The 17698-nt window shown below is 46.6% G+C and overlaps 1 protein-coding gene across 5 annotated transcripts in view; it reads right to left on the bottom strand.

Annotated features, from left to right (window-relative positions):
• The window catches only part of Ppp4r2 (protein phosphatase 4 regulatory subunit 2), a 49840-nt gene extending 41341 nt beyond the window's left edge, over positions 1 to 8499 (bottom strand). For 2 of the 5 annotated variants that reach the window (XM_076567467.1, XM_076567468.1), the window contains exons 1-2: positions 8341 to 8499; positions 7384 to 7465 (exon numbers count right to left, since the gene is read on the bottom strand). In XM_076567467.1, the coding sequence (XP_076423582.1) occupies positions 7384 to 7465; positions 8341 to 8374 (116 nt within the window). In that variant the 5' untranslated portion in view covers positions 8375 to 8499. Of the gene's footprint in view, positions 1 to 7383; positions 7466 to 7842; positions 8177 to 8340 lie in introns of those variants that run through there. The other 3 variants (XM_076567471.1, XM_076567469.1, XM_076567472.1) reach the window with 3 other exon arrangements.
• Positions 8500 to 17698: the final 9199 nt, after the last annotated feature.

Genomic DNA, 17698 nt, shown 5'->3' with positions numbered 1-17698 from the left:
AGGTTTGCAGTTCCCTTCAAAAATAACATCTCAATCTAATCAAATGTATGCCTCTGCAAAAACTTTACTTACCCATAGTGTTTAGCCTTTGAGGTCACCAGAAATGTCAAAACGAGATGTTAAGAGCACACAGGTCACCTTTCTTACTGCCTTTTACTAAGTGCCTCCAAGCAGTGTTCATGCATCACCATACACAACCTTTCTAACACCTCTCTCATCCACAAGGCTCAAACATCAGGAGGACATGTGCTGTACCACAAAGAAAGGAGAGCTGTGCAGGTACATAAGGTCAGCTTCGTTAAACAACCACCACCTAAGTAATGATGATAATGGAAGTCCATACCCCAAAACCTAAGCTTTGAATTCTAATGGTGGTGTTAAATAAGATTGCTGCAGTGGAGAGGGAGGATGTCACACAAGTGAACACAGCACAAGCAGGGCCCAAAGGAATGAGTTTTAACAGGACCTGGGTATTGACCATGCCCAAGCATAACTGCATCTCTTACCATCTGTACACTCTTAAGCTTTTAAGTCTTGCCCCATTTTAATAAACAGAACATATACTTCACAGAGAACAGTCACAAAGACTAAAGCAGGGCATGCATGGGAAATACTTGATGTCTTACACAAAATATGTTCATGCAATCTGTCTCTCCTGGGCTTTGGTGGGAGACAGTTAACAACCCAAAGCAAAAATTCCCATGTAAGCCAGTTGTATGCACATCTGCAATTTCAGTACTCAGGAGACTAAAGCAGGAGGATCACAAGTCTAAGGGCAGCCTAAGCTACAGAGCAAGATTTTACCCCGCCCCCCCCCCCAAATTTTTTTTTTGCCAGGTGGAGGTGGTAGCATGTGCCTTTAGTCTGAACACTGTAAAGGCAGGCGGCTCTCTGAGTTCAAGGCTAGCCGGGTCTACATAAGTTCCAGGACAACCAGGGCTACACAAAGAAACCCTACCTAAAAACAAACAAAAAACCTCATACTGAAACCTATTTTGTATTAAGTAATATATGCTAATAAGAAAACCTTGTGGGGTGGGGAGGGGAGGCAGTTGAGAAGGCGCCTACGGTGATAGTTCTGAAGCTAAGAGTGCTTAAGGGACCTAAGTCTCAATTCTTAGCTTCCACATAAAAAGCAGGGTGTGGCTTTGCACGCTTGTAACCCCAGCATTACAGGGTGGAGACAGAGATCCTAAAAGCTCCAATCAACCTGGCTTAGCAAAAAAGGTGAGCTTCCAATTCTGGCATCCACATATGTGTGCACAGGTGTGCTCCCAAAGCTCACACAAGTAACACAAAAGCAGTATGTACCTTACGGTTTATAGGTACAGACAATGAAGTTAACTTATAAAACTACAGCCATACAACAGACCAAGTCTCACATGCTACACTCTTAAAATTAACTGGGAAATCAACAGTAGTTAGACCCGAGAAAGGGAAACACAAAGCCTTTAAAAAACAAACAAACCAAAAACTGGGGCTGTTAAGATGGCACACAACCTGACCTGAGCTTGGTTCTGGGGCCACAGGGTGGACAGAGATAAACTGACTCTTGCAAGGTATCCTCTGACTTCCACACTTGTACCCACAAATAATAAATGTGTTTCAAAAAAAAAAAAAAAAAAAAAAAAGAGACTGAAAAATCAGTATGCCCCAACATTAATTACTAATAGATTGGTGGGGGGGGGGACCAAAATTCACAAAAGCAGGATACAGTGGACATTTTAGACACAAGTACTACATCAGACATAACATTCCCCACCTTAAGAAAATTAAGGGGCCGGGCGGTGGTGGTGCACACCTTTAATCCCAGCCCGGGAGGCAGAGTTAGGTGGATCTGCCAGTTCTGGTCTACAGAGCGAGATCCAGGACAGGCACCAAAACTACACAGAGAAACCGAGGAAGGAGGAAGGAGGAAGGAGGAAGGAGGAAGGAGGAAGGAGGAAGGAAGAAGGAAGAAGGAAGAAGGAAGAAGGAAGAAGGAAGAAGGAAGAAGGAAGAAGGAAGGAAAGAAGGAAGGAAGGAAGGAAGGAAGGAAGGAAGGAAGGAAGGAAGGAAGTTATGGGAAAAAAAAAAGAAAAAAATTAAGGAAGCCCAAACAGCCTCACAGTGTGTAATAATTTAATAATAGTGACTACCTTTAAGTTGTCTAACTTTCCTTCCTTCCTGAAGTGTCAAATATATAAACACAAAGAAGGTCAGACAGGACTGCCAGCTGGAGCCAGCCAATTCCAGGCTAATCTGGACAACAGCTAGACCACCTCAAACTCCCACCCCACCCCAATCCAAACCCTCCTGCCAGCTATTCTTCCTTTAGCACCAAGCAGTGTACTCAGTCTTGACATATTATTTTCATAGTTTGAGTACTATTAGTACCTTGTCTTAACCAGTTGTTGTGTAACAGTTTCCTCCATAATCAAAACATTCCATCCTGCAGGCTAGCTCCTAAGCAGAGGTAAACACCTTAAGAACTCCCTGAAGCAGACCAGATTCACTAGGCCCCTCCCTATCTGAGTAAACAAACAAGAGTCACCTCTCAAGAGGGAGAAAAGCTGAGCTTCACAGAAGACTCAGAGAGGAGCTGCCAGGGCGACTCTGAGGCCAGACCATTCCTAAAAGAAGAAACCAGCAGAGCTGCCCGGAGAAGGTGCAGACCACGAGAAACAACAGCAAAGGGCACTCCAATCTGTTGTCCTGTCTGCAGGCTGCTGCTGTGCGGTGCTCCAGGTTCACCCGATTTCGTGAGCTGTCTCCCATGCTGGGGTAGGCTTTGGTGACAGCTGTCTTTGAGTCACTTCTGGTCCTATAAATAATTCCTCACCCATATATATCCTTGTAAATAACCCCAATAAAACTCGTTAGTTCACCAAGTTCTGTACTTTGGTCTGTCGTGGGCTCCCCATCTGGGATGAGTAGACGAGTGTGTTTGTTCCCCAGGGAGTTTTGTCACACAGCACTGGTCAAGCAAGGATTGAAGTTTTTCTTTAAAAAAGGAAATCAGAAAGAATGGTATTGTTGGCTTTAGCTCATCTGTCAAAGCACTGTCAGACACACTAGAAAACAAAATAAAAAGCCCAACAAACCCCCAAAGGGTGAGGAGAGGCTGACCAGCTGTATATCACTGAGACCTACCTGGTCAAGAGGAAGTAACAGTACAGAGGTCAAGGCCGTAAACTAAGGATCATCACAAAAAACAAACAAACAAAACAGAAAAAACAATCACCAGAAACCATGGCAGCCCAACTTGAGAACAGCAGTTAAAAATGACATGCTCTTGGCCACCCTACCAGTGGGCAAAGGGAAGAGCTGAAGGGACCACTTTGTTGCTCACACTGAGCTCCTGAATGTGGCACAAAAGAGATCTTGTCTAGAAACCAACTCCACATGAGAAGACAGCTATGGTTACACAGCAAGATGAAGTCTCAAAATGGGTTGGTGGGTGAGCACTACAAATTGTTTAAAAAAAAAGTAACAGCCGGGCGGTGGTGGCGCACGCCTTTAATCCCAGCACTCGGGAGGCAGAGGCAGGCGGATCTCTGTGAGTTCGAGGCCAGCCTGGGCTACCAAGTGAGTTCCAGGAAAGGCGCAAAGCTACACAGAGAAACCCTGTCTCGAAAAACCAAAAAAAAAAAAAAAAAAAAAAAAAAAAAAAAAAAAAAGTAACATTCTTGGCTGGATGCTTAAAACTAAAACAGTTAAGGGTACTTATTGCTCTTCGAGAGGACCTGGATTCATTTCCAAACACCACAAGGCAGCTCCCAACCATCTGTAACTTCACAATCTTCTGATCCTGGTAGGCATGGCATTCATACAGTGCAGACACATATGCAGGCAAAACACCCATACACATTTAAAACTTAACATTCTTTTGTGGAAGTAACACTGGCATTATCTCCACCTTTTCCAGTGTGTACTGACAGACCCATGAAACAATTTCGGGATATACTAATCCAATCATTCCATCTCCAGAACCAGAGATTGTTGTTACGGAGAAAGCCCACTGAAAAGCTCCACAGTACTGGGCTGGAGCTGGAGCTCAGTGGTGAAGTGCCTGCCTAGCACGCAGAAGAGTCTGGACACAATCCCCAGCACCAGGAAAACAACGTGATCACTATCTGGTTCTGCAGTTACGACTCAGTGGCTGAGCAGGGGCTAACAGATGCAAGGCCCAGGTTCTACCCTGGGGAAGTGGAAAACAAGCAAGCAAGCAAAGGTCACATCTAATCTGGAAGAAAATATTATCCAAACTTCACCAAATGCAATCAAGAATATAAAAGCACCAATCATTTTAATACAGAACATCTAATACACAACATCCAAACAATGTAGGAAGTAGAGGATTCAAAATCTGACTGATTGGCAGGCTACCTGGTATCCAGTAGGACAGGGTAAGACAGAACATTAAAGTTACCTTTTAGAATCTCTCAACTAGAGCAATATGCTTATCAAAAAGTTAAGGCAGTTTGTATTGACCAGACTGATAAGCATCACAGTCTAAGATAACCCTTCACCCCTCCTTCTATTTCTGAAACAGGGTTTCTTCTCTGCATAGCTTGGCTGTCCTGGAACTCACTCTGTAGACCAGGCTGGCCTTGAACTCAGAGATCTGCCATGCCTAAGCCTCTCAAATTCTGGTATTAAAGGCGTGTACCACCACCCAGCTAAAATAATTTTGTTACATTCTTTTTTTTTTTTTTTTTTTTGGTTTTGTGGCCAGGCGGTGGTGGTGGTGCACGCCTTTAATCCCAGCACTCGGGAGGCAGAGCCAGGCGGATCTCTGTGAGTTCGAGGCCAGCCTGGGCTACCAAGTGAGTTCCAGGAAAGGTGCAAAGCTACACAGAGAAACCCTGTCTCAAAAAACTAGAATAATTTTGTATGGAAAACAAAAAAACTTCAGGAAATAAAATGCTTTTCTTCTGATAAGAAACAGCTTAATCCAGTCAAGAGCTCAAGGAAGAGAGACACTATAAGCAATGAATGATATTTCAGGGACTCATTTATTTTTGAAAGATGGCATCTAGTCATTTTTTAGGTTTTTCTATATAAGTAAAACTAGTGACTTGTATCCATTTTGGGTGTTATGCCTGCACATAAAAATGTGCACCACAATCATGCACTATGCCCTTGGAAGCCAGAAGAGGACATCAGATCTCCTGGAACTGGAGTTACAGAGTTCTGCGCCTACAAGTGGGTGCAAGAAATCAGATCTGGGTCCTCTGGAAGAGCAGCCAGTGATCTTAACCACAGAGCCATCTCTCCAGCCCAGTAAATGACTTTTTTCACTAGAGGATTCTCTTGTTTTTGGAGAAAGGGACTCACTGTAGCTTTGGCTGTCCTGGAACTCATGATGTAGACCAGGCTCATAGAGATCTACCTGCCTCTGCCTTTAACCCTCTCCTGGGATTAATGGCATGCACCGCCATGTCTGGCAAGGATTCTATTCTTAAAATTGACATGCACAGAAATATTAGTCACATTAGGTTGATGGGTATATTTTCATCTTCTTGTTTGTTTTAGTTTTGCTTTTGTTTTTTTCAAGACAGGGTTTCTCTCTGTAACAGCTCTAGATGTCCCAAAACTCGCTCTGTAGACAAGGCTGGCCTCCCAAGTACTGGGATTAAAGGCCTGCACCACCATGTCCAGCTGTTTTAGTTTTTAAGACAGGGATTCTCTGTGTAGCCCTGACTGTCCTGGAACTCATTCTAGACCAGGCTGGCCTTGAACATGGAGATCCACCTGCCTCTCAAATCCTGGGATTAAAGGTGTGTGCCACCACTTTTCTTGCCTTGATGGGTATATTTTAATAAACTACTAAAGAGGTTCTGCTTATATAACTACTAAATTATGTACTACACTTAGATATATTTTCTTCCTAAAATCTAGCTACTTATTAGAAAGCTAAACCACAGCCATAAACAAATCTTGTAAAAAATGAACACTTGTTAATAAAGATAGAGAGCATGTTGGGGCATGCATGTAATCCAAGCACTACATAGATGAAAGCAGAATGAACCTAAGTTCAAAGCCAGTGTAGGTACCTTAAAGAAACAGGAATTCAAATTTTTAAGGAAGTAGAGAATGTAGCTCAGTGGTGGAGGTCTTGTCTAGCACATGAGGTACTAGGTCCCAGCTCCAGTGACAACAGTAATAACAATATGATAATGGCGATGACAACAATGAGGAAAGCTAGGGTAGCCGCTCACATCTGCAATCCCAGTACTTGGTGGCTGAGATAGGTCTGCTTAAGAGTCTGAGGTCAGTCTGGGCTACCTAATAATTCAGAGCCATCTGAGCTAGAGCGTGATCCTATCTCAAAAAACTAAAACTGCCAGGCTTGGCTGCCCAAAACTCTAATCCCAGTACCTAGAAGGCAGAGCCAGTAAGGATCACTGAGTTCAAATCCAGCCAGAGCTACAGAATGAGATAATGACAGAGAAGATATATAATCACTTGCCGAATATTATACTCAAAACTAAGCAGAGAGCTCACCAACACTAAACCCTAAATAACCTTTCTCTGCCCCCTACCCTACACGACTTAGTGTACAAAGACAGGCTGTCTTACACTAAGTCACTGAGCCAGAGTGTGAAAGAACTTGTACCACATGAATAAACCAGACTTTTCCTTTTGAAAAATACAGTATAGGTTCGGATTGGCAACATTTGGCAATGAGCCTAGTAAGATGTTGGCATATGTAATAAGTTAGCTAACCCAGAAAGTCAGGACAGTGACAACTTCACCATCTGGAATGCGTCAGATAATCTCTTAAGTCCTCAAGACAACAAATCCAAGTTAGACTTTAAACAACATGGATTAGTCTGACAACAAAAGGCTGGACACTGGGCAGTACCAAAAAATGTCAACAACAAATCCCCATCGGTATCAAAGTCACAAAACTGTGGGAAGAAACCTGTTTACAATGATGAAGAACCCATAATGAAACAATCTTTTCTGTGGTTCTTTCAAACTGGTAGGTTCTCCTTGTGCCAAAGCTGATATCCAGAAAACTTTGATAAATTCTAACAATTGTTATGCAACACACAGGAAGGAATCTTGTCTTTACTGTGATCTTTAAGGCATCTCCATTGTTTTATTATTATATTTTTCTACTTATTTATTTTTGTGTATGAGTCCAAAGACAACTTTTGGGAGTCAGTTCTCTCCTTCCATTATGTAGGACTCCCTAGGTGGAATATCCAGGTGAAATTCACGTCCTCAGGCCTGGTTAAGCACCTTAACCAGCTGGGCGGTCTCACCCATCCCCAGGGTCTCCAATTTTGACAGACCTATTAAATGAGTGTTCTGAAACCTTCTGTTTCCACTTTCCTAAACAACTGTGAAGATAGGTAGGCCTGTGACCATGAACCCATGCTTTCTACTTACATTGTTTCTCCAGTCTTGGCTACATGACAGAGAAACTGATCCAGGACCGGACAAACTTCCTTTTTCCCCCTCTTCTCAAAATCTAGATAAGGGAAAGAAAAGAACGTTTATCAGTATGTCCTCTACAAGCGCACTTGATTCAAAGTCTTGCTCTACATTAGAAAACAATTAGGAAAATCAGCCTCAGCTGGGCGTGGCGAGGCAGCGCGCACCTTTAATCCCAGCATTCAGGAGGCAGGGGCAGGCGGATCTGAGTTCGAGGCCAGCCTGGTCTACAGAGTGAGATCCAGGACAGCCAAGGGTACACAGAGAAACCCTGTCCCGAAAAACAAACGGGGGGGGGGGGGCAGGAGAGAGAAGAGATCGGAGAGAGAGAAAATGACCCTCTCACCCAAGTACCCACAGCCACCCCGAGTTCCCACCTCCACGCCACGAGTTCTCCTACAGGGGGCACTCCACCTCACAAGCCATCCTTCACGGTGTTTCCCAAGAGTTTCCCAAGGGGAGCCCCGGCGTCCGATCCAAGCCCCGGCCCCCGCCGGGTACACCTGAATGAACCCACCCCCAAGTCCTCCCCCCCCCAAGCCGCCGAGCCCCAAATGCGGCTGGGTGTCCAGAGGGGGGTTGGTTCTCGGAACGCCGGGACCCCCGCGGTTCCAAGTTTGGGAAGCAGCGTTCTCGAGCCTGTTGCTCGCCAAGCCTCGGGGCCGGCGTGGTGAGGGCGAGCGGGGGGCTCCCCCAGGCCCAGAGGCCGCGGCCTCGGCTTCGGCCTCGGCATCCGCCGCCGCCGCACGACGAGGGCCGCGCCGGTGCCAGGCGCTCCCCTCCCCCCCCCCACGCCCGCGGCCCACACAAAGCCCGGCGCGGCGGGGCGGGGGTGGGGTGTGGGGGGGACTGCGAGGCGGCGCGGGAGGCCCCCGCCCGAGCGCGCGCGGCCGGCAGCGCGGCGACCCCCACCTTTCAGCGCCTCCTGCAGCCTCTCGACGTCCATGGCGCCGCGGAGTCCCTCGCCGCCGGCGCCTCCCTCGGCCGCCGTCCCGGGGGCCGCGGCGCCCGCCCCCGTCCCCCCCCCGACGCCCGCCCCCGCCCTCGCACACAACTCCGCCACACGCCGGCGACCGGGGAGGGGGAGGGGGGGAGTTCCCGGAGGGAGCCGGGGGGCGGGGGGGGGGGGAAGCGAGAGACGGAGCGAGACCGACAAGAGCGAGCACCTCCCCGAGCCGCTACCACCAGCCCTCCAACATGGCGCCCGGCACGTCAGCGCGCGCACGCTCCCTCGCGCACCCGGCCTTTCCCCCTCCTCGTCCCCGCCTCCTTCCCCCGGCGGCCGTGCTCGCTCCCGCCGCCGCGCGCGCGTACTCCCACACGCCCAAGAGCGCGCCCGGCTCAGTGCGCGTGCGCCGCGGGGGCGCCCGGGCCCGAGGCGCGAGTTCGGAGCTCCCCGGCCGCCTGGTGGGCGCGGAAGCCGCCGCCGAGCCGCCTTTCTGAGCCTCGGTTTCCCCCACCGTGCACTGACGGCGCCGGTGCCGACCACTGTGGACTGTTGCAATGATCACTGGGACTCAGAGAATACATTTTCAAAAAAAAAAAAAAAAATTTTTTTTTTTTTTTTGGTGGAGTAGGGGGGTGTTTGGTTTTTCAAGACAGGGTTTCTCTGGCTGTCCTGGAAATCACTGTATAGACCAGGCTGGCCTCCAACTCAGAGATCCAACTACCCCTGCCTCCCGAGTGCTAGGATTAAAGGCGTGGGCCACCACCGCCCGGCTTTGACGTATTTTGTTTTTATTTCTGAGGATCTTACCTTTCCCACACTGGAAGAAGACCTTATGTTAATCGCCTTGGGACTTCACCTCCCACGTGCTGGGAAGATGGAGGTGTACCACCATTCCTGATTTTATGAGTGCTTGGCAAACCCAGGGCTTGGCAAGCATTTTACCAACTGAGGCACATTCAGCCCAGTACGCTCTTTCTTCTTTAAATATCTACTTCTATTATGTATGTGCAGGAGAGGGGGTGTGGCACAGCATGTGTGTGGAGGTCAGAGGTCACCTTTGAGAGATGGTTCTCTCCTTACCCCTTGTGGATTCGGTGGATGAAACACATCCCCCTCAGGCGTCCTGGTAAACACCTTTACCTGCTGAGGCATCTCCCGGGCCCTTGTGCATTTTCAAAATAAAACAGACTTACTATTGCCTGCCTGGACTGAACTTTGATATTTGGTGAGAACTACAACCAAGTGGACCAAAAGCCTGAAAATCTAGACGCTGGATTTTTATCTCATCTCCTCGCCCTGTGTGACCTTCGGCTAGTGACCTAAACTCAAGAACTTCCCAAAGCCTCAGTGTATAGGTCAACACCCCAGAGCCCCGCACATGCTGGGTAAGGCTCCACCGCTGAGTTAAGTCCTCAGCCCTTGAAGGCTCACCTTAAGGTCCGGAAGACCGTTCAGCAGGGAAAGGCACATGCTGCCCAGCTAGGGCCCGAGTTCTCTCTAGGGAGCTTCATAGGATGGAAGGAGAGAACTGACTCCCACAAGTTGTTCCCTGATCCTTACACATGCCCACTCGCACAAACACGCAATGTAAAAAAATAAATAAAAATAGTTTAAGCAAAGAATGAAAAATGGCGGCTATGAAGCAATGATCACATTGGCTACAATTCTGAAATGTTCGGACAGCTGCTGCTTCGCTATCATGGGCCTCCGTTCTTACAAGGAAGGAGAGGGCAGGAATCCGGGAGGGAGGGGTCTTCAGCCCGGAAAAGTGGAGACAAAGTATGTCAAGACAGTTCCCGGAACTCAGAACCTAACACATCTGGCTCTTTCCAGCATGAGCCGCTTTTACTGCCGGCCTTTTTAAAAGGTAGCGCCCGCAGGATGGCTCTGTAGTGAAGAGTGCTTGGAGCCAGAGTTTGATCCATGGTGCCCATGGGGCAGAAAGAAAAGGCTGACTCCCTTTGGTTGTCCTCAGACTTCCATTATATACGTGTGCGAGTGCTTGCACACACACACACACACACACACACACACACACACAAAGTAAAAGTAAATTTAAAAAATAAAGTAATAAAAGCTATTGCTTATTTCATTTTCTTTTCCCAGGGCCCACTTGCTGCGTTGTCAACAAAGAAGGGGAGAAGCCTGTTGCTTGACCTGTCTGAGACAGAATCTGAACACAGCCATTACAAAGTTGACCTTCAATGAGCTTGGCTCTGACTCTAACCCTAGGCTGTAGGTGCAAGCAAAATACTCCCATGCCCAAAGTACTTCTGTCAATTTTGCTGACAAGTTGTCTGCATCTTTAGGCCGCTGATCAGAGGAAGGTTTGGGGGGAGGACAATGTCACGAAACCATCGGCCATCACTGCCGTGTGCTGGGTCCCTCCAGCTCTGAATGGACCTACTAACTCCACGACGAAGTTTAACCTCTCCTTTTTGCTACCCTATCTACCATAGGGCCCAGTTTCTTACGTCAGAGCAATCTGTGCTGCGCGATCCAGCTGCCGCTAGCCAGGTGCAGATATTTAATCCAAGGAGCAAGACAGTGAGATGTAAAGATCAGTTCCTGGACTCTTCGGTGAAGACCAGTTCCTCAGGAACCAGCCCCGTTTCAAGTGTTCAGAACCGAGCGTGGCCGGTAGCCCTTGATTCCCACTGTTGCAGGGTTACAGGGAATGAGTTCTACTGGAACCTTCCCCTGGAGAACCAGCCAGTCACTCCTGTCCATTTAGCTCTTTCTTTTTCCATGTGTGCTGGGGATGGAATCCAAGGCCTCTCACATGCTAAGCAAGTGCTATGCCGCTGAGTCCCACCCCCTCTACTTACCCACCTGCCCCCCATTCCTTCCTCCTCCTCTCTCCTTTCCTCCTCCCTCCTCTCTTCCTTTTCCTCCTTCCCTCTCCTGTCCTGATCTTCTCTCTCCAGTCTTCCTCTACCTCCTTTTTCTCTCCCCTTCTCTTCCTCTCTCTCCACTTCCTCCCCTCTTTCCTTTTCTCCTCTTCCTCTCCCTTCCCATCTCTTGTCCACCATTTCTCTCCTTCTTCCTCCTTTCTCTCTCCACCTTCTCCCTTTTCCCCTCTTCTCACTTACCTCCTCCTCCTCTCTCTTTTTCTCTCCCTTCTTCCCTCCCTCACCTGCCCTGTTCTCTCCCCTTCTCCCTTTGCTCCCCCAACACCTCTAATTTTTACACACAAAATTTCTCTCTGTAGGCCAGGCTAGCCTGGAAATGGCTGTGTATCCCATACTGACTCCTCCCTCACCACAACAGGGTGTTGAGATTGTAGGCATTGACCGCCATGCCCAGCCACCATGGCCCACCTCGCCAGCATTCTCCTTTGGCATTTTCTGTTTAAAAGCTCCTCCCAGGCCAGGTGGTGGTGGTGCACACCTTTAATCCCAGCCCTCGGGAGGCAGAGCCAGGCGGATCTCTGTGAGTTCAAGGCCAGCCTGGGCTACCAAGTGAGTTCCAGGAAAGGCGCAAAAGCTACACAGAGAAACCCTGTCTCGAAAAAAGAAAGAAAGAAAGAAAGAAAGAAAGAAAGAAAGAAAGAAAGAAAGAAAGAAAGAAAGAAAGAAAGAAAGAAAGAAAAGAGAAAAGCTCCTCCCTTGAGGTCACTGTGTGAACTTCCTCACATATTTCTGGTCTCAGGTTAAACTCCACTTGCCCCGTTCTCTTAGGCTGGCATTGCCGTGTGCACTTCTGTTGTGTGATATTTTGTTTGTGTTCAGACACAAGCTTGCCTGGAGATCAGAGAGAGTGGAGCTAGTTACTAGTTAACCATAGAGGAGCGGAGGTCTGTACAGAGAGGAGACAGGAAGTGACAAGGTAGGGCAGAGATAGGATCTCAACCCTTTTGGATAGAGGATCAGGAGAGGTAGGAAGTCGCTGGTGGCTGCTCGTCCGCTTATCTTTCAGGTTTTATACCAATATCTGACTCCTGATTTTTATTGATAAGATTAATTAGATTTACGCTTCACACTTCTTTCTGTCTTGTACTTTATCTGGTATTTTCAGGCTTGCAGAGTAGAGGCAAAAGAGGAGCCTGAGGACTGTTTCTTTGGTTCGTTTTCTACTTCCTCCTGGAATTCTTGACTGGCTAGCCTCCTGCTAAACCCTAATAATTCCCTGGGAGGGAAGCAGGACCAAGACATGGCTGCCAGCCACAGAACTCCCCATGATTCTTGGGGTTCCTGCCTATGTAAGATCTCTCCCTACATTGAATCAATGTGCATGGTGGAGGGCGATGGCTGGATCATAGATTACCCCGGGTCTTCTGCCTTGGGGGCTCGATGGCAGAAGTCAGCTGCCATTCACGAGAACACTGGCTAGCCCGGTGGCAAGAGCCTGATGGAGAAAGGCAGAGGAGAGCTTAGATTGGGCACTCTTTCTGTGAGTGCAGCCCCAGCTGATGCTAGCATTGCATTAAAGGCTGGAGCAACTAGAACAGCCCATAGGGAGAGGTTCCCGATTGCTGATAAAAGGAGCAATGAACAGTGGTTATTATTGTTCGAACCTTAGAAGGTCTTTTACTAAAAAAAAAAAAAAAAAAAAAAAAAAAAAAAAAAAAAAAAAAAAAAAACCCAGAGCCAGATATCAGGGTGAAAGCTGAAAGATCAGAGAAGCAGAAGAGCCAGCCACTAGTTCTTACCTCTACGAAATCCTCAGCCTAAAGAAAGTGAGTTCCTGTTTACTCACGCCTTATATACCTTTCTCTGTCCTGCCATATTACTTCCTGGGATTGAAGGCATGTGTGCTTCCCAAGCAAAGGCATGAGATCTCAAGTGTTGGTATTAAAGCTGTGTGTTACCGCTGTCTGGCTCTGTTTCTCTCCTATCCTGAATCAATCTCATGTAGCCTAGTGTGGCCTTGAACTCAGAAATCCAGATGGGTCTCTGCCGCCCGAGTGATAGGATTAAAGGTGTGTGCCACCACTACCTGACCTCTGTGTCTAATCTAATGGCTGGTTCTGTCCTCTGATCCTCAGGTAAGTTTATTAGGGTACACAATATATCACCACAGGTTATAATGGTTCCACTTCTGAAATTTCAGGATTTTTTTATTTTATTTTTTTGAGACAGGGTTTCTATGTGGAGCCCTGACTGTTCTGGAACTCACTTTGTAGACAAGGCTGACCTTGAGTTCAGAGACCCACCTGCCTCTGCCTCCCAAGTTCTGGGATTAAAGGAGTGTGCCACCATGCGTAACTCAGGATAATTTCTTACATGTAATAGAAAACTAGTGCAAATAAAAGTTAAATAGTAACAAAAATTACTAAATTTTTAGGTTTGTTTGTTTGTTTTGTTTTTTTGATAGGATCTCACTATGTGGCAACCAGCTAGACCTGACTGAACTGGAACTCACTTTACAGATCATGCTGGCATCAGATTCACAGAGATCCACCTGCTCGACCTCCGGAGTGCTGGGATTAAAGGCTAACTTCATGCCAGTTTCACACTCCCAGGGGAGAAGTTCACAGGGTTCTGGCAAGGATCAGCAGGGCCAGCCACATGGAGCTCAGGAATGACAGCTGGCGTGTACTAGTTAGTGCCTTCGCTTTCTCCTCACTGTGATCACAGGACTGACAGAAACAGGGATTTATTTAACTCACTGCTTAGGAGGGCTTCGTCCCTCATGATGGGGAAGGCGTGGTAGAGCCACCCAGTGCATGGTGGTGGGATGTGGGTTAAGCATTGTCCACATCACAGCAGACAAGGAAGCAGAGAAAACATGGCATGAACCAGGAACATGCTTCAAAGTCCAAGCCCTGTAACTCCTTCCTCCAGCTCCCAATACACACACCACACACTTCCTAAAGGTACCACAGTGTGCCTAAGCATTGCTATCTGCTGGGGACCAAGCATTACAAACTGAGCCAGTAGGGGACATTTCAGACTTAAACCAAAACAGAGAAGGCTTTTGAACCACTGCAAAGATGGACTGACGGGCTGTAGCCCTGCTGCACTGTCCGTACACAGAGGGAAGAGCCAGAGCATGGAAAAGACAGACGGTAGGTAGCAGAAGATGGAGACAGAAAGAAAGGGAAGAGAGAAAACACCCAGGGGGGCTTCAGAGAACATGTAGGAGGATCTTTTTTATAACCCCATGGGGAATTATGTGGGTCTGAGCTGAGTATGTGGAAAAAGACAAAGAGACTGGTGGAAGGGGGGGCAGATATAGAAAAACCAGCATCCAGTCTCCACAGGATGGAGACCAGCAGACAGGCCTGGGTTGAAATATCACTGTATCACTGCTCAGCAAACAAAGCAACCAACGGAAAGAAAAACGCAGAATGGGAGAACATATCTGTGAACTATTCCTCCAGAAGGGGGTTAATATTCAGAATATATAAGGAACTGACAAAACTCAGTAACAACAAACTAGTTTAAAAATGAGCATTATAGGGGATGGGGAGATGGTTCAGTGGGTAAAAATACTTGTTCCTCTTGCAAAGCACCTAGGTTCAGTTCCCCGCACCTACATGGCAGATCACAACTGTCTGGAACTCCAGTTTTTAACACCTTCTGGCCTCTTTGGGCACCCATAGGCATGTGATATGTACATAGAAGCCACTGTATACACACATACACATAAATAAAAATAAAATTTTTAAACGAGAACTAGACCTAAATGTAAATTTTTATGTGTATATGTATATTTGTGTATGTGTGTGCATATGTGTGTTCGGGTCAAAAGTATGCATAGTTGGTGGTTTTTTTTTTTCTCTTTGGGGGCCCACCACCCAGCTCCCAAATAAATGCACAGAGACTTATTCTTACTTATGAATGCCCAGCCTTAGCTTGGCTTGTTTCTAGACAGTTTTTCTAACTTAAACTATCCTGTTTTTCTTTAACTATGTTTTGCCTATGGGCTTTTTACCTTTCTTTGTTCTATCTATCTTTCTTTTCTTCTTACTCTGTGGCTGGGTAGCTAGTCCCTAGCATCCTCCTCTCTTCCTTTTCTCACTCCTTGCTTCTTTGCTTCTATTTATTCTCTCTGCATGCCAGCCCCGCCTATCCTTTCTCTGCCCAGCTATTGGCTGTCCAGCTCTTTGTTAGACCAATCAGGTGTCTTAGGCAGGCAAAGTAACACAGCTTTACAGAGTTAAACAAATGCAATATCAAAGAATGTAACACATCTTTGCATCATTAATATTCCACAACATGTATGTACATGCATTTGGAACTCATATCATGTAAGCCAACCTAAAGAAACCCCTTTTATGACATGTCATTCTATCTGCTATATAACAGGAGACGTCAGTGTGCACTTCACAATGGGTTATTAATACATAATGACATCAGGTGTATATTTTACAATCCTAGAAAAAGGTGGAGCATTCCTGTAATTCCAGCACTTGGGAAGCAGAAACATGAGGATCTCTGTGAGGTCAAGGCCAGCCTGGTCTACATAGTGAAAACTCCAGGACAGCCAGGACTGCATAGAGAGATCCTGTCTCAATAATAGATAGATAGATAGATAGATAGATAGATAGATAGATAGATAGATGATTGATAGATAGATAGATGATAGATAGATAGATGATAGATAGATAGATAGATGATAGATAGATAGATATAGATAGATGATAGATAGATATAGATAGATGATAGATAGATAGATAGAGATGATAGATAGATAGATAGAGATGATAGATAGATAGATAGATAGATAGATAGATAGATAGATAGATAGATAGATAGAGATAGATAGATAGAGATAGATAGATAGATAGATAGATAGATAGATAGATAGATAGATAGATAGATAGATAAAGGTGGGCCTGTAGGGAGTTCATCAGGAGGGCTCCCGCACTTGCCTGACTCCCTCAGACTCCAGCCCTCTTCCGCAGGCGATCCTGATCAGTGGTGGTGCATGCACTCCCAGCACTGCAGAGGCAGAGGAAGTCCAGCCTGGTCTATAGAATGAGTTCCAGGACAGCCAAGGCTACACAGAGAAACTCTGTCTCAAAAAAAAAAATAGATAGATAGATAAATAGACAGATGGATACAAACGCTAGAAAAAGGAATTAGAATCTTTGCCATAAAGAAATGAAAAACATTGCCAGGCAGTAGTGACACACACACCTTTAATTCCAGCACTCAGGAGGCAGAGGCAGGCAGCTCTCTGAGTACAAGGACAGCCTGGCCTATAGAGTGAGTTCCAGAACAGCCAGGGATACACAGAGAAATTTTGTCTTGAAAAACAAAAGGAAGGAAGGAAGGAAGGAAGGAAGGAAGGAAGGAAGGAAGGAAGGAAGGAAGGAAGGAAGGAAGGAAGGAAGGAGGAAAGAAGGAAAGAGAGAGAGAGAGAGAGAGAGAGAGAGAGAGAGAGAGAGAGAGAAATGATGTTTTGAAAATTGATAAGCTTATCTTGATTTAACTATGCAAAAGCCAGGTGTGGTGGCCACAGGCCTTTACCCCAGCATTTGGAAAGTAGAGGCTGATAATCTCTGAGTTCAAGGCCAGCCTGGTCTAATAGTGAGTTCCTAGGCAGCCAGATCTAAATAAAGAGACCTTGTCTCAAAAAAATTTTAAATAAATAAATAAAATAAATGACATGATGCATAGGTTATACTCATAAATGTATACAATTTTATATCTTTATGTTTCTGTTAAAAATAAATTTAAATTTAAATGCACTGTATAAAGCCTTGGAAGCTCTGCGATTCCTATAGCATTTATTTATGCCTTTGAGTCTTCACTTGTAAATCACAAAGGGTGATAGATAGAACTGAGGTGGACAAAATAGACTGGCTACAATGTTCTCAACCGTGAGAAGGCTGCTTCCCAAACCCACCGGGTTTCCTGCCATTCCCCTAGACTCTCAAACGTGGACAGGCTTTCAGTGAAAAGACAGGTAACTTAGTTCTTAAAGACCCCAGGTTGTGTTCTGCGGTATCACGGCCACCATGGTCATTGCTGCTGGTGACGTGCAGTTTGCAAGCACACTGAGAACACACAGAACAAAACAAAAGAGGAGGTTGCTGGGAGAGCGCAGTGTCCTATGAGATCAGGACTTCCCCTTTACCTGCCCGCCATTCGTTGGCCCCATCCCTCTCCCTCGTCCTTCTTTTTGCCTCTTTATTTTTCTCTCTTGCATCACCCCTCACAGCTTAAAAGTACACACCTTCATTCTAATTGGCTTGCTAAGGACGACGGAATGGTGTGGTTCAGTTACAGTCAAAGCATCTGATGAGGTGACTCGGGCCACATGTCCATACCTGTATACCCAGGAACCAGGGGCTTGTATATGTCTGGCTGTTGCTGGCCATTGAGGCAGAGAGGCCAGGTAATGGAAGTTCTCAGAGAAGGGGGGAGG

Source organism: Peromyscus maniculatus, chromosome 3 (assembly GCF_049852395.1).
Source record: "Peromyscus maniculatus bairdii isolate BWxNUB_F1_BW_parent chromosome 3, HU_Pman_BW_mat_3.1, whole genome shotgun sequence".
Lineage (NCBI taxonomy): Eukaryota > Metazoa > Chordata > Mammalia > Rodentia > Cricetidae > Peromyscus > Peromyscus maniculatus.
This window is presented reverse-complemented; position numbering and strand designations above follow the sequence as displayed.